General features: G+C 41.0%; 3 protein-coding genes across 4 annotated transcripts in view; 1 reads left to right on the plus strand and 2 right to left on the minus strand.

Annotated features, from left to right (window-relative positions):
* Positions 1-3,287: 3,287 nt before the first annotated feature.
* Positions 3,288-5,650, minus strand: LOC137258343 (EKC/KEOPS complex subunit Tp53rkb-like). Its single transcript, XM_067795990.1, has 2 exons — positions 5,331-5,650; positions 3,288-4,208 (listed from the first exon to the last, which is right to left on the minus strand). Exons 1-2 carry the CDS (start codon positions 5,644-5,646, stop codon positions 3,724-3,726), a joined length of 801 nt encoding a protein of 266 aa, XP_067652091.1. The 5' UTR covers positions 5,647-5,650; the 3' UTR covers positions 3,288-3,723.
* Positions 5,651-5,803: 153 nt separating this feature from the next.
* On the plus strand, positions 5,804-14,260 carry LOC137258344 (ganglioside-induced differentiation-associated protein 1-like). The gene is made up of 5 exons (XM_067795992.1): positions 5,804-5,943; positions 6,525-6,720; positions 7,041-7,211; positions 8,468-8,668; positions 10,842-14,260. Exons 1-5 carry the CDS (start codon positions 5,845-5,847, stop codon positions 11,165-11,167), a joined length of 993 nt encoding a protein of 330 aa, XP_067652093.1. The 5' UTR covers positions 5,804-5,844; the 3' UTR covers positions 11,168-14,260.
* A 2,112-nt stretch (positions 14,261-16,372) lies between these two features.
* Positions 16,373-21,218, minus strand: part of LOC137258208 (protein VAC14 homolog) — a 41,855-nt gene continuing 37,009 nt past the window's right edge. For both annotated transcript variants that reach the window (XM_067795790.1, XM_067795789.1), the window contains 2 exons: positions 19,795-19,945; positions 16,373-19,526 (listed from right to left, as the gene is read on the minus strand). In XM_067795790.1, coding sequence (XP_067651891.1) covers positions 19,367-19,526; positions 19,795-19,945 — 311 coding nt within the window. In that variant the 3' untranslated portion in view covers positions 16,373-19,366. The remainder of the gene's footprint in view (positions 19,527-19,794; positions 19,946-21,218) is intronic.

The raw sequence follows: 21,218 nt of genomic DNA on the forward strand, positions 1-21,218 counted from the left end.
AGTCGACATACATGACAAAGACAGACTGGATACAGGCTTACATATGACAGAATGTCCTCGTACCATTAACTCATCACGCCTTGTGAACGGACTAGCTGGGTTAATACACAAATACTAAACTAGAAAGAAGTTGTCACAGAGTGGCTTCATAGCCCGTTCTTTTCACAACATATTATCATCTATTATCACATCTAACATAACTCCACCAATGATCAACTATTGCCATTACAAAATTCGGGTGGTCTTAAATTTCTTTACAGTGGTATGGTAGGATTGCTGAATCCGAGTAAAGTTTCACGCCATTTAATAGTCTTTCAGTACAAAACAATCACTTTTAAATCTGAACATAATTCTTTTCACACGCCGGTTACATGTATACTCATGCACAAATGTTAAGCGCCACCCACTATTTTTGTGACCTGTTACTAACGATATCTATGATTGTCATTGACATCACTGATTTCATCATGTTTGGCAATCAAACGGGTGATGACGCTGTGATGACGACCAATTTGCCTTGCAATGGCCCTGCATGACATGCCAGCATGTTTCATGCCTACCACATGACATCTCTCAGCGGTAGTTCCTTTCTCCCATAACGGATCTTCTAACTCGAAAGTGAAAGGGGAATCTCTCAACAGACCGGTGAAATTAAGTGTGTGAAACTTTATTTTCAAGATTCAGATGGTAGGGAAATGGGAGTTGCACGTGCACAACGTTTTCCTTGTCATATCTTGATAATCTTAGGTTCAAGGATCTATGAAAGGCTAATTCAGTCATAAACATTTGCAGTTTGTATTTCGGATCTTCAGTGGTGAAATCGAGACACTGTGGCGCATAACTTTTGTGCATGTGTTCATTTCAGAAATATCCCTGAATGACAGTAAACTGTAAATGCCAGAACATTACTGCACATGAATATCATGAACGAAAACATGGATAGGATTCGAGGCTGAAGTTAACAATAGTTAACTACGTGTTACGTCACATATGTAACTAGTCCATGGTAATAGTTACTTGACAACTCCTTCATCTGCTTGACCTGGTTAACCACTTTGTAAGACATGCAGTGTTTGTACGACATCAGGGCCTTGCATGTGGGGTCTGTGGTATTTGCTTTTGTGTACGGTTTTAGTGAATATGTGCATGAGAATTACAAGAAAGGAAATTAGGAATTTTGGTCATAGTGCATGCATAACATATCCACCAATGTAACATGTACTTGGGTCGAAATGAAACCAAGTGAAGTAAACTCCACGTGGAAACTGGTATAATTAGTAACAAGGTATGGCAAGAGTACACGTGTTTGATGACACGAAAGCATTGGAATATTCGAATGTTATTTCGGTAGGGGGCTGGAACTGTAAAATCACAATTAAGCACAAATACAGTGAAATATGTTTTAGTTTCACTATCTCCTTCGTAGGAGATACTACGTTTCCAGGACTGTTATCAATTTCCCTTTCAGCTCACCGAACATTAGTTGTGTATATACACATATATTGTTATGATTGTTATGTAACTACGATCTACGTAGGAAGAATTAAGGAAAATTAAGGAAATATTAGGTCCTTCGTAGGAGATACTAAGTATCCGTACGGAGGCATAGTAGGGCCAGCGTGAAAAAGTTTGGTATCACTACCTCCCATGTAGTAGGACTTAGTAGCTCCTAAGTAATACCTAAGTTTGATCTCACTATCTCCTTCGTAAGACTTACAACATGTAGTATGGTCTACGTAAGACATATGTAGGGAACGTAGAGTCCTCTGTGGAGATAGTGAGACCACACTTTTTTTTACCGTGGCCCTCGGTATGAACAAATGTTTTGGTGGGCGTGGCTTAACGTTTGCATTCACTACACTAGGAAATGCAGAGAAAAACACTCGGATAGAAGTCAACACCTCCCCACACACCTGTACCAGTCATCAAACAAATACCAAGTTTCAGGAAAATGTTTGTACAGATCGATGAGTTGGAAAACCAATTGCTTTCGTTGTTAATAAGCAAACGTGGAGCCTCCTTAACTGACAATAGCTCAAACCGGATTGCAATGCTGTCATCAAAGGGGCTTGTAGTGCAAACATATGGCATCAGAGGCTTGTAGTGCAAACATATGACATCAGGGGCCTGTAGTGCAAACATATGGCTGTCACTGACACGGCCTTACCACCACATAAAAGGGCATAGTATAGACCATGCAGGAAGCCAGTTATTTGAGTCTGTAATGTGATTGTGGGCTGTTGCGTGAGGCACTGGTTGTCATCAGCTGACTGGCCAAAAACATCAACCCAGTGATGATAACTTCAACAAATCAAAGACGATAAGATCATCAGCATTCAGGAAAGATATAGCCCTTCTCACAACCATGAAACTTCATGTCAAGTGCCATGTAAACCACAGAGTGGCTTCACACACTGATGTTTGTCCTTAGTCCGTAATCGGCTGGGCAATACAGCCAGACAACCTATCAGACATCCGTTCTTAATGCCAAAGCGCAAAGTCATGATCAGACACAATCTGAATAGACAACGAAGATCACTGACAACCTAACGTGGGCTGTTACAAGAGATTTTGATGACCTTCCTCACAAAACAAGGCCAGGGTCCCATTTCAGAAAGTTCTTGTAACCCTAAGATCTCCTAACTTTTCTCGTAGCATTCATAACACCTATGTTGTAACAATGAAACTACAAATGCCACAAGAACATTTTCGAGATGTTCGCATTACGAAAACTTTGTGAAACGAGGCCCAGCCTTCTTCCCATCTGGATCGTGCACATACCACTGGTGATTTCTTACATATCAGGTTAACATGTTATGCTGCATTTGTGTTAAGTCACAAAATGTACATCAAGATTTTAATGCTACAGGTCCAAAATACAGTGTGTTCTAAAAGACAGGGGAATTTCAGCAAAGAAATTGATGTTTTGCAATCTGTTAATAACTACATGAATCCAAGTGCAAGCTATTAAACTCTTCTTCCAAAGTTATCTATTAGGTTCTTTTTTTATCCTTATAAAAGAATTGCCCCAAGTTGTTGAATCCCCTTATTTATTACGGACAATCTTTTTCCTATTCTCTGAATGATTTATAGACATGTTTCAGTTCTCTAAGAGGGTTTCATATGGACTCTCAATTGTCTCTTTCTCATGTATAAATTATCCCAAAGGTTGGAACTGAAAGACAGATGACTAGATGGACAAAACAATGGGGTCCAAAATGACCACAAAACTTCCAAGTCAAAATGGCCATACCAAAAAGTCAAATGGCAACGCAAAAAAGACAAAATGACCATACAATATTTTATTATATTTTAATACTCAAACATTCTTACTACTTAATATCAAGGTATAAAGATTTACTGTTTATCAGTTACTTCTATTCAAAATCTTGAACAATCATAATAGACATAAGGATTAACAATTAATTGAACAAAGGCAGCTAGTTCATGACGAACTTCTACATTCACATATTAATTAACGTAACACAATGTATGTAATCATGTGTTGATTAGTATTCTCACTTTTTTGTGTGGCCATTTTGTCATGTGGCCATTATGACCTGCTCCCAAACAAAGTATATAAAACTACAAAGTCCAGGAAGGGTCTTAATGATCAGAAACTCAGTTGACAAACAGAACATACAGATATATATATTTTGTACCTTTATACAGACAAGTTCTTCAGAAAAAGCAACAGTGTCCTGACAAAACAGAGCTAGAGATTCATCCAACCATGGTACGCTTTCGGCCCCTCATTCGAACTTCTTCCAACTTCTTCATGACTTCAACAGCCTCTTTTGTATTTGCCTGTGAGTAATATTTTAAGACCGTGTCAAAAAAGCCCTCAGTGCCTGGATGTGTGCTCAGTAAGGCTCTCTCTAGAACATACAGATCAACACCCTTATCTTCAGAAAGATTTTCAAAATGACTGAGACCAAAGTCAATAAGTATGACACGTCTCTCTTCAAGTATGCCCTTCAACATGTTTGATGTTGTTAAGTCTCCATGAACAATGTTATTCCTGTGCATTTTCCCAAGTAGTTTGCCTATCTCTGCAGCTAATGGTTGCAGTCTGTCCAAAGCATCCTCAGGGTACTGTTGCTGAGTGTCTGCAATGTGTTTCCGGACTGTCATGGAATCCTCTATCAGCTCCATGTAGATGCTGTTAGCCTCCTGGTCCACCATGTACACGGTCGGCGTTGGGATGCCTGGACATATACAAGTAATCAGAATAACCTGACACATTGATGACAAACAGGATATGCCGATTATAGTTTGTTAATATTGTATTCTGTAGCTGATGACCGGAGCTTGTTTGTGATGCTAATGGTAGCAGTCTCAGACACGGAAATGTTTGAATAGAATCGCTGAATGTCCAATACTACTACGATTTATAGTCAATCATGGAAGGAACTTTCACCCACTTTATGATTCAGATATAGGGAGTAGTGCACTTTACCGGGCGCGCTTTTTCCGATTTTTTACTTTGTGCTGGCGGGGCTCGAACGCTCTCAGCAGGGGTCGTGGGATTCCAACTGGCGCTAATTAGACTAATTAGCGGACACGCTACCTCGGGACCACCGGTGCGATCACAGTTAGTTAGTGCTCGTTTAACGGGTCATTACCCCACTAGCTCTGCGCATGCGCAGTGAATGAAAACAAACTATTATAGTTTGTTTTCATTTACTGCGCATGCGCAGAGCTAGGCCCCGCCTACCCATTCATCAAAGCGAGAAGCCACACCTAGGCATTGTTTTCAAGATGTTGTGCAGCCAATCCAGCGAAGCTATGATGACGTTTATCGTTTGACTTTCGATTCGTGGGTGGATATATGGATATAATCGCATCTAAGGTAAGCCAACCCTAACCTTTACTCACTAACCCTAAGGATCTAGAAGGGGGGTCCCTAACCCTAAGGATCTAGAAGGGGGGTCCCTAACCCTAAGGATCTAGAAGGGGGGTCCCTAACCCTAAGGATCTAGAAGGGGGGTCCCTAACCCTAAGGAACTAGAAGGGGGGTCCCTAACCCTAAGGATCTAGAAGGGGGGCCCTAACCCTAAGGATCTAGAATGGGGGGTCCCTAACCCTAAGGATCTAGAAGGGGGGCCCTAACCCTAAGGATACATCAGCGCGGTAAAGTGAGACAGTTCAGTAGCTCTAAATCGCGCTATCACTATAGCGCGCTCATTAGCGAGCGCTCAGCAGTCCCGGGTCGCGCGCCCGGTAAACTGCACTCTAGCCCAGATATATAGAGGTACAATATGCTAAGGAGAACAGGAGTAACATTCAACATAACATTTCAACGCGGAAACCACTGACATGGAACCCACCATGTGTTCTACATCGCAGCATTGCTCGAACTTCGCCTTTAATTCTCTGAGAAGTCAGTGACTTATCTAGAGTTGGGTGTCGATAAGATTTTGAAAACCGTTCCTTGATCATACATGGTTGTCCATAAAAAGTGCTGCTATAGAGCCTAGCTTCAGCTCCTTGCTGGACAAGTTGTCGTTCCATTTCTAGTAAACATCGAATGAATGGAAGCTCTAACCAACGTTCACATGCAACTTCCGGCAAGGAATCTAAACAAGGGACAGGTTGTTTACACGGAACAAATATTTCTAGGAAATATGTCTGTTGTGTGTACATGTATTGGCAATTGATTTGTTAAATTATTGTTCATAAAAAAGGCTATAGTTATATTTGTGAAAACAGCTTCATTCTAATAATAAAACAATAGCGACCGGCGGCAAAAAGCAAGAGACAACCACGACTCCCTACATCTATTTGTATTTCCAACAACTGAGAACATTTCAGGGGAGGTAATCTGGACATTCACATGTCATTATGGAGGGTAAATCTCAGGGCAGTACAGACTTATCCAGCGATATTGATTCACAAAACATAACATGTTTCTATTTTCCAACATCCTTCTCATCACAGAAAGTGAGTGCTATGGGTTCCCCGCTCTCTTGTTGTGGGTTAGTGTGTTGTTTAAGATGACATACGATGCATTTGTCAGACCGCCTGCTTTCAATGTCATCATGTGTGTGTTGAATTGAGAGATTTGAACAATGTTTAACACTGACTAGATGATCAGGCATTGCCATTGATGCGACATTCGATTGAACCGTGATCAGATCTCTGTGTATGATAAATGCGATTGTAAATGTAATGAGAATGTCATTATCAGGTATAAATAACCCCCAGCCTCACCAATACAGAAACTGAGAAAGGCCTTACAACCATAATCATCTTTGTAATTACATAACACGTTTCCAGACTTTTAACATGTTTATTGTTTTCTCATAATGATATTAACTAAAGAACCTTTAGTGATGTTATTTGTTGTTAAGCAGTATTCATGTAAGGAAGACTGAGTTAGCCGAATAAACTGAATAACACAGTCTCAGTATGAGAATTTCGAAAGAAGTGATCTGTTGTTTCAATGCTATCATACCTGATGATTTCACACTGTACAAATATGGGAGTTAAGGTTATTACCTCTGTTGCTCTTTATGCTGCAGGTGTTATTGGCTCTATATGAGAAGAATGTCCAGTTCAAACCCAAGCTGGTCAGTTTGTTCCATGGTCAGCACATGGAGCCATGGTATGTCCGACTAAACCCTGATGGTGTCCATGTGCCCGTTTTGAAGGATGGGACAAAGATCATCAACAACCCAGAAGAAATCATCGACTATATCGACATGATGTCTGATACTGGTAATGCTAGACCATGTTCTGTCTTTGGTCACGGGATGTGGAGGTGTACATGTATATTTCCCAACATGTGCCCCAACCCCCTTCCTAATGCTGTTTGTCACTTGCTTGATAACCGTTTTAGAACCTACACCAAAATGTCGTGCTCACAGCAATAGAGAAGTTGTTCATCAGTATATTGTTATCCTTTCTTACAGCCTCAACTTCTAAATGCCTCTCAAAGAAGATATAGATAAATGTTTCTGTTTAACTATATATAGACTGAGGTTTGCCATACACATCTAGTTAATCTATGAACCTATGTTGAATATTGCCTGTGCCAGGTCCTACTCTGGTTCCTGACCTCAAGACCTCCCTGGGCCAGTCAGTGGCGTCAGTGCGGGAACAGCTGACTAGTATTCCTGTGGATGTCATCACATATGGCATCATCTTCCACCCCCATTTGTCGGCATCCGGCTGTCGGCTGCCCTTTGCAGTACAGAGGAGCATGAGAGGTAACATGATGGATCACTTAATATGAGTACTACTTGATAGATGAGGGATGGTGGGGTAGCCTAGTAATTAAAGTGTTCACTCATCACTCTGAAGACTTGGGTTTGATTTCCCATGTGGATACAATGTGCTCTGCTGTGATATTACGCGAATATTGCTAAGGACAGCATAAAACAAGCTCGCTCACTCACTCACTCACTCACTCACTCACTCACTCACTCACTCACTCACTCACTCACTCGACAGATCTTCAGCTTGACTTTGGCATTGTATGGGTAGTGGCATTACAGTAGAAGATGCTGATTTGGGTTCCCTTGTTTACATTGATTTGATATAATTTAATCCAACTTTGCCATGATGCTTGGTGACTCAGCCCCTTCACTATGCAGTCAGATTTCATCTTTTTTACCTTAAACTAATCACAAGTATTGTTGCATGCCAAATGTCACAACACCCTCAATATTATTCTTATTATAGGATATTTATATTGTGCACACGTCCATGCAACAACTGCTTGCTCAAGGTGCTTGTATTTGTTTCTCTTGATCATTTGATGTCTCAACATCACATCGCATTGTCAATCTCAACTCCCTGGGGAGTATACTGCTACTAGGTGCACCAGGTTTATTGTGATTCTCTCATCCTAACAAGGCACAGGATTCACAGCTGGGTGGACTGGGGCACATAGTCACAGTACTTTGTCAATGTTTACTGCACGTTGCTGTACCTGCAACTAGATGTTTGCACATATTCGTGTGGCCACCATTAGGTCATATACCAACAGATTCTTGGGTTCTTTTTAGTTCATGAGGTTGTGTACTGTACATTTGAGGTTGTGACAACACAGAAAGAGTCTTCATGCAATGCTGACTCCCAGGTTTTTACACCCAGTCATAGGTGGGCTCAAACCGGACACCTCAAACTCACAGGATCACAAACCTTGCACTTTACATTCTTTAGCTAGTTCGCCCTCTGTGCCCCTACAATGTCAGTCAATGGATGGTATGGTCCAAGCATGATTATATTTGGACTGTCATCATACAGATGCAATTTGCTGAGTGCAGCCATAAACAGTAATCAGGCGTGCAGACTACTCTAGGGCAGTCTAGTGGGTAAAGTTTCCGCTTGTCATACAAAGACATGAATACATCATGTTGTTACAGTGTGTAAAGTCTATGTTTCTGTTTTGAGAACATGCATGCTTTGTGTTTTTTCCCAATGTAACCATTAGTGGTAACATCAATTTTCTTGTCTTCAGAAAACTTTGCGAAACGTCTCTGTTATTTGTCACACAAAGCAACAAGGCATCCAAGTTTACGCGATGGTTACCTAGCTAAAAGTCAGACAGCAGCCCAGAAATATGATATCATTACTGATGAAGAGAAGGTGAAGGGACAACTCGATCAACTGGACAAGATCTTCACAGACATTGAGATACTGCTGAGGAAAACCAAAGAAGGTGAAAGTTCATAGTATATATGTCTATTGAATACAACCAGAATGTGTACTGGTACATGCCCAGTATCTTTAACAGTGTGTGGTGGATTCCTGCAACCAGTGCCATATAAAACCTGGGAGGTAATGGATGACCACCACTTGGTAGCTTGTGTTATATGTTTTTCAGATTTGATTGTTAATTAGAATATCAATCAGCAACATTCCAATTATTTCATGGTTGCCATTACTTAGGATCAGACAAATAAGTGATTGATATTGTGAGCAGTGATGATGACCTCAAGGTATGATGACACTCTCAACCAGAGTCTGAACTCATACATTCATGCTGCAGAGATTGCTAAGGATCTTGTCTAGCAAGGATTTTTCAGAGAGATGGAGCAGAGAAAGCCAGTCCTTGATACAAAGCCCCTGAATTTGGCACTAGCCTAGATGCAGCCTGCAGTTATCTTGGGCTAAACAGAATCATTTAAAAGTTGCCTTAAAGGCACAATACTCAAAGGCAGTGAGATAATCTGGCTGCCTGTGGTTGTGACCTTCCCGTAACCTTTTTGCTTAAGTGTGGAAGGCATAATGCTCATAGATGCATCAATGTATTCACGCATAATCTAATCACAACAGCAATAGAATTAAGACATGCTTTCAATTTTAATAACCATCTCAGAGTCAGATTGTTGTAGTTGATAACAAAATTGAAGCCATCCATTAATGATGCAATAACAGAATACAATGGTTTCAGATACTGAATACAGATTTGAATGTCTGGAACAGACAGCAAGTCAACCAATGAAACAGAATAATTACAAGGGGTGTAAAGTAAATCTCTGCTTCTTGGTAATTTCCAATTCTACTGTAAATTTAAGTAACAGACTTATTCAGGACAAAGTTGGAGTAGTTGGGTGAGTCAGATAAGGTGTGTCACAAGCTAGCATTAGCTGAATCTGTCCAGGGCCTGCAGAAGGACCATGTTGCCCTTCTAAAAAAACACAATCTAAGATCAGTTTGTTTCCATGTTTGAACATTTCATCACAAACTAATAGCATGACTCAATTACTCAAGTTATTATTATTGTATATATTAGATCCAGTTTATACAGTTAGAACCATAGGATATATAGATTTCCGTTCATGTCACTTCAACTCTGGGGCAATGGGGTCACCTAGTGATTAAGGCGTTTGCTCGTCATGCCAAAAACCTAGTCTCGATTCCCAGATGTGCACAATGTGTGACATGTTGTTGTAGAAAAATGTTGTTGTCTCGAATCTAACTATGTACTAAAAATAGCAAGTCACCACAGCATTTGTTTAAGACATGCCTAGCTACTTTCATTTGTCAATATGTTTCAGTGCTGATATGAAATACAGCAGGAAAAACAATTTTCAAGGCTGTATGTAGGATTTGACACATTACTTAACTTCTAAAAAACTGGAATTTAAACAAAATATCGATTCATCAATGAAAAATAATTTTTATTGTTACCAGAGGGTATCAACATTATCTCCAATTAAAACAGCATACCCAGAAAAAAGCTGATAAGGGGAGATAATTATTGTCCATGTGTATGTGTAGAATATAATATGACCCGCAGACATTGTCTTGTAAACCGATGGAATATATACTTTAGATATAATTCAGTATTTGGTATTTACTGTTGCAATCAACTGGGATGAGACTGGAAGCCAATGCCTTGCCTTGCAGGTGCAATATACATGCTTCTCAGGTGCTACCTGTGCCCTGCATGTGCGCTGCTCGCACTACCCGTCTTGCAAGGAACACACATTTCAAACAATATTGAAGTACTGTCCAAGGCAGAGGGACATTATTAAGTTAACTGTCCAGGACAGAGGGACGGTATTTAGATAACTGCCTAGGGAAGCCAGATTGTATCAGATTTGAGGGATATTACAAAAGAAGTGCCACCTAAGAACAACAGAGTGAAGCTATATATGGTCACTGCTGTCAGTTTATAACACAGGATAAGTGTTTTTGTGGCCAAAATATCATGAAGTATGATTAGAAGCAAGAAAAGGGAAGTAACATAAGGACGCACTCTTACTGTCACATCAGGTGGCATATGGTATATGCACAAACAAGATATCCAACTTCTTTAAATATCGTTCCTAGAATAGTATTTCAAGATCGTTCAACTTGACACAAACCATATATTTTATATCTAGGTTCAGAAGATGGTGGTGAGCTATGGCTGTTTGGAAAAATGATCACAGCAGCCGACATATCTCTGACGATTTTATTGTCCCGTCTGTCACTACTGGGAATGGAGGCACGGTACTTCCCAGCCAAGACCTGCCCCAACATACACAAGTACTACCAGCTGTTCCAGAAGAGGCCAACATTCAGGCGCATCCAGTACGAGATCAACGACCTGCGGTGGACCCTAGTAGTGGAGGATCTGAAGGCTGCAGCCCCCTACATGCTTGGAGCTGCTGGGGTTCTAGTAGCAGCTGGCCTTGTTGTCTGGCTTGTTAAAACAATACATAAATAGTGTATGTGTCAATTAGGGTTGTGCTAATAGCATTTCAGTCACTTCAGTGCAATAGACTAAAGCATTATATAATTTGTGTTGTTTGAGTATGTTTCTTGAAATATTACTGCAAAACACAGTCCATAGTTTGTTTACCCAAGATGGATTTGTTCTCTCTCTCTCTTCTCATATGCAAATGAAGTAAGTTATGTTTTTCTTAGTATTTATAAGGTACCCAAAGATACCACATCAAAATCAACATCTCTACTTTTTTCAAAGTTAGTGGATTTATTCATCACAATAAGATGTAGTATTTAACTGAAGGCATTTTGTTTTGATCACTGCATTTGTGTCATGGAGCCACATCAGGGAGTTACAGTCAGGGACTTGTGTACAGTTAGGAATAGATGACAGTTGGTGGTCAATGTGAGACCTCTGTATTAACCTATGTAATACCAGTATCGTGTCTGACTTGACACCAGTATTGTGTCAGACTTGATACCACTGCATGGATGTCAAGAGCCACCAAAGAAAACAGTATTTAGCTGATGTATGTGTGAAATGGTTCACTGTCATGTGTTACAGTCATCACGTCTGAAGTCCAAGTTACTGAGTGTTGTGATGTTGTGCACCACTATCAGGTTGATAATATCTTGTCACCAAGTCCTGATGCAGTAGATTATGACCTGCTTCTATCTCTGTTGTCACTTCAGCATGAGGCAGTAGGCGGCCACTGTAGATCATGATCTGCTTCTATCTCTGTTGTCACTTCAGCATGAGGCAGTAGGCGGCCACTGTAGATCATGATCTGCTTCTGTCTGTGTTGTCACTTCAGCGTGAGGCAGTAGGTGGCCAATGTAGATCGTGATCTGCTTCTGTCTCTGTTGTCACTTCAGCATGAGGCAGTAGGTGGCCACTGTAGATCGTGATCTGCTTCTATCTCTGTTGTCACTTCAGCGTGAGGCATTTGCTGGATCATGATCTGCTTCTGACTCTGTAGATATATGCTAGGATTTGGGGTGTACTTTTGAGGTCTTTTTACTCTGCCTATTATTTTCTTATGTCATTTTGTAGAGATTAAACTATTAATATGCAAGATACATATATGGTTCTTTATTTCTTATTACATGGCTGTGCTCATATGTTGCATCCCCAAAGCATCTCAAGGTTTTGGCATGCTCTTTTTTCGGCAGTTTTCCTCTCCATTCCATGATGATAAATGTAATCCTCTTTTTAGCTTAAATTTGTCTGAGCGTGACTCAGATGTCATGGTACCAACACATTTCACCAATTCAGGTAAATTACCCTCATGAACACCTGGGACTATGATAGAAATTGAAGTATCACCTTCACAATGCAGCTGTGTAAGAGGTCAGGTCCAGGTTGTTTATAGTAATAATGTGCATAATAACAGCGGTTGTTATGATGATTGTTGTTTCTCTTAATGAGACGTAGTTTTTATCTCAACAGGACAAAAGTCCGCATGATTGCTTTCAATATTTCCACAAAATCTACTTTTTATATGAAGCATACTTCCTTCAAGAAAGAAGCTCACGTCTACACATACTCAGACATGTTCTCATTTTAAAACATGACTTTTATATTGAAGATGTTAGCTTGGGCCATAAAACATTTTGATGCCTTCACATATTTCAGTAATGTTTGTTAATGACCTTGTCACATTATGTATGTGCAGATCAGTCTAAGACAGTGTCACAAATTGCCTTCTTGTCCAAATGAGCACCAGACAGTTGTATGTTTTCAGCAAGCGTTGGTAAGGAGCATTTCTTGTATGTCGCACAAATAATGTCTCCTGTGTATAACAGTGTATGTGAACATTGTAACTGTTACACACTTGTAAGACTGGAACCATTGTACAGTAAAGGGCTACTATATGAGTTACTCTGTACACACAAATCTGTATCAAGGCCACGGTGAACTTTAGGATGTGTACTATTTCCAAGATCATTATATGTACAATCTTAAATCTGCACTACAACTGAAGATGAAGGTCATCAAATCATAAGTGTATGCTTGTGTTTTGAAGTAACTTGAGGTGTGGGTTTTGTTTTCAGTTGGACTACAGTCAAACGAGATGTGATATCAGCAATTCAGGAATTCAAGATAGTGATGGAGCTGCTTTTGTTTATATGTTTATTCAAACTCTTTGTTGTGATCAATTTTACCTTATGTTTGTGTGACCTATATTTCATGTTGATGAAATGCATATTGTGAGTAGGTCAAAACATTCACTATCCAATAACTGGATATTAGTAAATACTGTCACAGTGAAAATAGCACAAATACATACTATGTTTGTTTTATTCATGATGTTTTTATCTTATGTTAGTGTGCAGAAAATATATTATTAATTATGATGAGATTAAGAGTCCATTAACCATCAATACTCAGTGAAACCAGTTGTGCAGATACACATCACACAAGCAGAGTCAGAACCTGCCATCATAAGAACATTAAGGCCCCTGACTTTATGCCAGTTTACAGTAAAATCAACCACTGAATTCCACATATGAATAAAATAAAGAGGTTTTGATGGTTGTATTTCTTACTGATGCATGTTACTGTAAATGACATTGTGGGTTGTGTAAAGGAAAGCAAGTGTTTCACTGTGTAATGATAGAGTACTGAGATGTTTCGTACAAAGAGAAGTATATCCTTGTGAAGAATATCCTTCAACAAGTGCTCAAGCAGTATGTACTATATATGTAGTCCTGAGTGCAGGTGTTTTGTTGTTTTAAGCTGTAGGCATGAGGATACGACTGACATACATACTGTTTTCAAGTTCAGCCTGATGAATGCTTCCCTTCTTACACAGAACACAGGAGTAGTATTGATGGAGTGATGTGTAGATTTGCTGGAGATAAGGATGAATGTCACATCCTGGTGTGTATAGACAGTGAGGGGGTACTACACTTGTCATGTGGGGGGTGTTGGTACAGTGTGGACTACCCTGTGTATGTAGTCCAGTCATTCCAAAAGGTGTTTGGCTTTTTCCAGAGTTTGCCAATTGTATAGATTTTATGAATGGTTATGTGCATTTTTGAAAACAGTATGTCAGCATGTGTAACGAAAATAATAAAATCTATTACATTTTGTTTGCTTCATTGTTTTTATTCCAAGTGTTTGAATGTTAGGATGTGATTAAAGTATATATTGATGACATATGGAACACAAGGATCTCCTGCCTTCATAATTATGGTACACAGACACACCAGTATGATTTGGCTGGGTCTCCTGCCTTCATATTGTACATAGACACACCAGTATTACTCAACAGGGTCTCCTGCCTTCATACAGTACACAGACACACCAGTATGAACTGGCTGTGTCTCCTTCCTTCATACAGTACACAGACACACCAGTATGAACTGGCTGTGTCTCCTTCCTTCATACAGTATATAGACACATCAGTATGAACTGGCTGTGTCTCCTTCCTTCATACAGTATATAGACACACTAGTATGACTCGGCTGGGTCTCCTACCTTCATGCAGTACATAGACACACCAGTATGAACTGGCTGTGTCTCCTTCCTTCATACAGTACATAGACACACCAGTATGAATTGGCTGTGTCTCCTTCCTTCATACAGTACACAGACACACCAGTATGAACTGGCTGGGTCTCCTTCCTTCATACAGTACACAGACACACCAGTATGAACTGGCTGGGTCTCCTTCCTTCATACAGTACACAGACACACCAGTATGAACTGGCTGTGTCTCCTTCCTTCATACATACAGAGACACACCAGTATGAACTGGCTGTGTCTCCTTCCTTCATACAGTACACAGACACACCAGTATGAACTGGCTGGGTCTCCTTCCTTCATACAGTACACAGACACACCAGTATGAACTGGCTGGGTCTCCTTCCTTCATACAGTACACAGACACACCAGTATGAACTGGCTGTGTCTCCTTCCTTCATACAGTACACAGACACACCAGTATGAACTGGCTGGGTCTCCTTCCTTCATACAGTACACAGACACACCAGTATGAACTGGCTGTGTCTCCTTCCTTCATACAGTACACAGACACACCAGTATGACTCGGCTGGGTCTCCTACCTTCATGCAGTACACAGACACACCAGTATGAACTAGCTGTGTCTCCTTCCTTCATACAGTACACAGACACACCAGTATGACTCGGCTGGGTCTCCTACCTTCATGCAGTACATAGACACACCAGTATGAACTAGCTGTGTCTCCTTCCTTCATACAGTACACAGACACACCAGTATGACTCGGCTGGGTCTCCTTCCTTCATGCAGTACATAGACACACCAGTATGAACTAGCTGTGTCTCCTTCCTTCATACAGTACACAGACACACCAGTATGACTCGGCTGGGTCTCCTTCCTTCATGCAGTACATAGACACACCAGTATGAACTAGCTGTGTCTCCTTCCTTCATACAGTACATAGACACACCAGTATGAACTGGCTGGGTCTCCTTCCTTCATACAGTACATAGACACACCAGTATGAACTGGCTGTGTCTCCTTCCTTCATACAGTACACAGACACCAGTATGAACTGGCTGGGTCTCCTACCTTCATACAGTACACAGACACCAGTATGAACTGGCTGGGTCTCCTACCTTCATACAGTACACAGACACCAGTATGAACTGGCTGTGTCTCCTACCTTCATACAGTACACAGACACCAGTATGAACTGGCTGTGTCTCCTTCCTTCATACAGTACACAGACACCAGTATGAACTAGCTGTGTCTCCTACCTTCATACAGTACATAGACACACCAGTATGACTCGGCTGGGTCTCCTACCTTCATACAGTACACAGACACACCAGTATGAACTGGCTGTGTCTCCTTCCTTCATACATTACACAGACACCAATATGACTCGGCTGGGTCTCCTACCTTCATACAGTACACAGACACACCAGTATGAACTGGCTGTGTCTCCTACCTTCATGCAGTACATAGACATGCTAATGTGACCTAAATGGCCAGACATATGTTGTTATATAGGGAAAAAGGAAAAGAGGGAAAAAATAAGGCATCACATAAAAGCACAAGTATTCCCTTATTTTTTTCCATGTTTTTTCACCAGCTATGCAATACAAAGTTTGTACAGAAACCTGGAAAACATAAAGGAACACTTGGGCTTTCATGTGACCCCTTAATTTTTTACCTCAGCATACAGTGAAGGTGGAAAAGATAATATGTACAAGTTGAGTATGATTGTTTTATATATTTGAAACCTTGACAAATATTAACAAAACACAGTGATGCCAAGTCACACACATTCCAACAACAGTACTTGCTGGGCACAGATACAGTACACAACAGTACTTGCTGGGCACAGATACAGTACACAACAGTATGGAAATATATAATACTCATGTGATGTATGTACAGACATGTCATTTACACCACCTACTTACTGTACTGGACAATCATATTGCACTCTGTATAAGTTACTATGGTTACACTATCACAATACTTCCCAGAAAACATATTTCCCCGTCCAATATTAGCTGAATATTTCATGATTATTATTAATGCAGTGATATGTTTCGCGCATTTGTTCATGAGAGTCATGCTGGAATGTACCGGTAGACTGCAACAAGCCTTGATTTGTATTATATAGACTGATAGCTGGGCTAATTTTGGGTTGACAATACATGCACAAAAATGTCAAATAAATATGTCAAAAAAACCCTTTCCTAACTTTGATTATTGTGAAGGGCAATAGTAATTGATGATAAAGACAAGGTGAATTATGAGAAAAGGTTTAGAGTCTGCACAGACAGTATCATCACTGAAGACCTGCTACCACTTTATAGTGTGTATTGCTGCATATAACCTAACATTTTACCCCCTGTGCAGTCGCCTCAACATGATATATACACCATATACAAGCCCACTATAAGAACCGTGCAGAGCACCTGACAATCATCTGGCCCTGCTTATCCCAGTCTGTGACAAACAACAGACATGCTATATACTCCCTCAATCCCATTCTCCCTCAGCCACATAAATTTTGGACCAGGCAAGTCAAGTGATTGATATGAAGATCCCACACAAGTATACACTGATACACCATCAAGCAAGTCAGACTGCCTACACCATGACAAGATGGCCTCTCAGGTTTCCACATCATCTTATCTTAGTGCGAGTCAGTGAGTCAGCATGGGCAAAATGGATGACACCCTCAGCTTGTATACTTGGTCTTGTTTTTGATTTCCAGGAAATAGAGAAACATGACAAACATTTAGAGTTTTGGAATCCTAAAGACACTGGTGGTTCATAACAATACATAATGTAACAAGAAAACAATGCTAAAGAGTCTGAAAACCTTGCACAACACAACACAATATTTCATCTAGCATGATAGAGACTGAAAAGACACTTCAATATAACACACACTGTGCAGCTTGATGCATGTGCAGTATTTCTTGTACAAACTATTTCAACAGTTGTTCAGTGAAATCAATTCTATTTTTAATTTGAGCCTATCTGACATTTTTCCAATGAAATCACTCTATCCAGAAGACAAATCTATACACATACACTGTTTGGTAAGTGGAGCAATGTTATTTCCTATACATATTTTTTAACGTCCACAGCCAAAACCAATCATCTGACTGTACAAATAATCAGTAAGACAAAATAAGAAATAGCCTTGTGTAATGCAAACAACAGTTACTTCATCTTGTGCGCATGCAACACAAATATTGCATACATACTGCAAGTGTGTATACATTAATAGTGAAAATAGCTCCACTGGGTCAATATATTCATTACCAGATTCTCATCCCCACTGCTCTCCACAGAACACACCACCTTCTGTCTCCCAAAATAATACCTGCCAAAGACTTGCAAATGTTTGTTACATCTGCCTGGTCCAACTGATGAATTATGCCTGAATGCAATCTGTGGCTTTCTTTAGTATGGATTAAACAGCTGTAATGTTAACATGAAACAGTGCTGCAGGTTCAAATCGCCTGTCTTGTGAACTACACAGTAGCTGCAACAGATTGGCAGAGGTTTCCATCTCCACCTCTTATGGCTGTCAAAAGAGAGATAAACTTGAGTGAGCTCTGGTATTGGTATACCATCTGAGACTGCATTTCCTGATGGGTACTGCCAGCGGTGAAAATTAACAAAACGCAGCTAGTTAAAGTCATGCATTGAAGTTGGGTTGGACAAACAGAAGTATGGATGTATTGATCCTTGTGTTTCCTTTGGTGAAAATATCATTCCTAGGTGAGTATTGAGTTACATATATCTTCATCTACACTTCACCAAGCAGTTTTGTATTGTGTCAGCTGCTTATGACAGCAAACATGGTCATACAGTTAAATCTTTCTTTAATAATTATAATGATCTTTCTCCAGTGCCATCTCCTCTTTGATAATTGCCCAGCCATACAATTCTTCTCATGATGTACCAAACTATATGTTGCATAATGACTTTGTTGTGGAGCACTTGCACAGTGAGAGAGTCCCCCTTAACAAAGCACATGTTCTTCATGGTTTGTAATCACATGATTCACACAAATATCAATGGCAGATATCCATTCCTGTCATATCAAAACAGATGAGTACTTTGCACCAGTTATACACAAAACACCATGTAAAGTCACTAGCTACTGAATACATGACAAACCTCCAATACCACGGACATCCTAAAACAAATACTCTACACACACCAAAGTCACACTTGTGGCGAAGTCTCAGTCCAAGAAGTCCTACTTGTGATGATGATGATGATGATGATGATGATGATGATGATGATGATGAGACTGCCAGCATCCCACAGTTGAATGATTACATCCCATGGTTACATCTCCCTAGTCAGGTGGTGAGAAGAGGTGAAGGTAAGAGGAATTACTGAACATTGCAGGAAACACTGAGGCACATCAGGACCTCTGAATCATTGCTGGAAATATCTCAACTAGACACTGTTGATTTCCCTTCCCCTGCAAGCCATATCTCATGCTGACATTTTTCTGACAAAATACAGCTGCACCTGTTTCACAAGCAAAAACATTTTCCTGTTTTGTTTCACTCAGGTGATAGCGCACAGTCAGACATTACTGCCTACTTAACTACCTTCTCACGGTTGCTGACAACATCACACTGTGTAAATATATATATACTAGGGTATTAACCACTTACATTATCTATTTTGCATAAATTATGTTGATATCTAACAGTGGTTCACTGTATACTGAGTGTTTTCACTGCTGACAACTTCAAGGCATGCTGACTCCGCTTGGAGTCACGATGTTTGGCCTGTACTTTGTGAAAATGAGCTAACAGTTCTTCAAAGTTTATCTTAGCTACAAGTGGCCTCTCTTCCTTTTTCTGCGGGTTTGATCTGCAAAAAATATGAACACAATATTATCACATGCCTGTTATAGACTGTAAAATAAAAGACACATTCTCAAATGAAGCAGAGCCTGAACTACATGTTCATGTGCAGACATTGTACACATGTAGCAGACAGCTACTGCTCAACCCAAGTTCATGAAATGTCAGTGTCAGAATAATTCCAGATATAGATCACCTCATGGCAATAATCTTTGCATGGATGAAAGAAGAAACTGTCATAACATCATTGCTGTTGTCAACACTCTGAACCTTACTTTTTGTCGTGGAAATGGTAGTGTGGGATGCACTCAAGTCGGTACCGCAGCAGCTTAAATGCCTCTGACTGTGGCAACAACATCAGTAGTCCATATAGACTCTTGATCAGGTCTTCATTGTTCTCTACATCAAGCAGCTGGAGGCGTAAATCTGAAGCCAGAGAGTAACCAGCCCAGATAACCACAGGCAGACAGTGATGTATGGGACTGGGAACATGGGATCACCACAGGCAGACAGGGATGTAAAGGACTGGGAACATGGGATCACCACAGGTAGACAGTGATGTAAAGGACTGGGAACATGGGATCACCACAGGTAGACAGTGATGTATGGGACAGGGAACATGGGATCACCACAGACAAACAGGGATGTAAAGGACTGGGAGCATGGGATCACCACAGGCAGACAGGGACGTATGGGACAGGGAACATGGGATCACCACAGACAGAGAGGGGTGTAAAGGACTGGGAGCATGGGATCACCACAGGCAGACAGAGATGTAAAGGACTGGGAGCATGGGATCACCACTGGCAGACAGAGATGTAAAGGACTGGGAGCATGGGATCACCACAGGCAGACAGAGATGTAAAGGACTGGGAGCATGGGATCACCACTGGCAGACAGAGATGTAAAGGACTGGGAGCATGGGATCACCACTGGCAGACAGAGATGTAAAGGACTGGGAACATGGGATCACCACAGGCAGACAGAGATGTAAAGGACTGGGAACATGGGATCACCACAGGCAGACAGGGATGTAAAGGACTGGGAACATGGGATCACCACAGGCAGACAGAGATGTAAAGGACTGGGAGCATGGGATCACCACAGGCAGACAGAGATGTAAAGGACTGGGAGCATGGGATCACCACAGGCAGACAGAGATGTAAAGGACTGGGAGCATGGGATCACCACTGGCAGACAGAGATGTAAAGGACTGGGAACATGGGATCACCACAGGCAGACAGAGATGTAAAGGACTGGGAACATGGGATCACCACTGGCAGACAGAGATGTAAAGGACTGGGAGCATGGGATCACCACAGGCAGACAGAGATGTAAAGGACTGGGAACATGGGATCACCACTGGCAGACAGGGATGTAAAGGACTGGGAGCATGGGATCACCACAGGCAGACAGAGATGTAAAGGACTGGGAGCATGGGATCACCACAGGCAGACAGAGATGTAAAGGACTGGGAGCATGGGATCACCACAGGCAGACAGAGATGTAAAGGACTGGGAGCATGGGATCACCACTGGCAGACAGAGATGTAAAGGACTGGGAACATGGGATCACCACAGGCAGACAGAGATGTAAAGGACTGGGAACATGGGATCACCACAGGCAGACAGGGATGTAAAGGACTGGGAACATGGGATCACCACAGGCAGACAGGGATGTATGGGACAGGGAACATGGA

Source organism: Haliotis asinina, chromosome 12 (genome assembly GCF_037392515.1).
Source record: "Haliotis asinina isolate JCU_RB_2024 chromosome 12, JCU_Hal_asi_v2, whole genome shotgun sequence".
Lineage (NCBI taxonomy): Eukaryota > Metazoa > Mollusca > Gastropoda > Lepetellida > Haliotidae > Haliotis > Haliotis asinina.

Excerpts from the sequence above, each read along its gene's own strand:
- LOC137258343 (XM_067795990.1), bottom strand. The coding sequence starts at position 5,646 with ATGTACACACAACAGACATATTTCCTAGAAATATTTGTTCCGTGTAAA. Across the intron at positions 4,209-5,330 it reads GCTGCGATGTAGAACACATG|GCATCCCAACGCCGACCGTG; the intron begins GTGGGTTCCATG and ends GTATATGTCCAG.
- LOC137258344 (XM_067795992.1), top strand. The coding sequence starts at position 5,845 with ATGGAGGGTAAATCTCAGGGCAGTACAGACTTATCCAGCGATATTGAT. Across the intron at positions 6,721-7,040 it reads CGACATGATGTCTGATACTG|GTCCTACTCTGGTTCCTGAC; the intron begins GTAATGCTAGAC and ends TGCCTGTGCCAG. Across the intron at positions 8,669-10,841 it reads GCTGAGGAAAACCAAAGAAG|GTTCAGAAGATGGTGGTGAG; the intron begins GTGAAAGTTCAT and ends TTTTATATCTAG.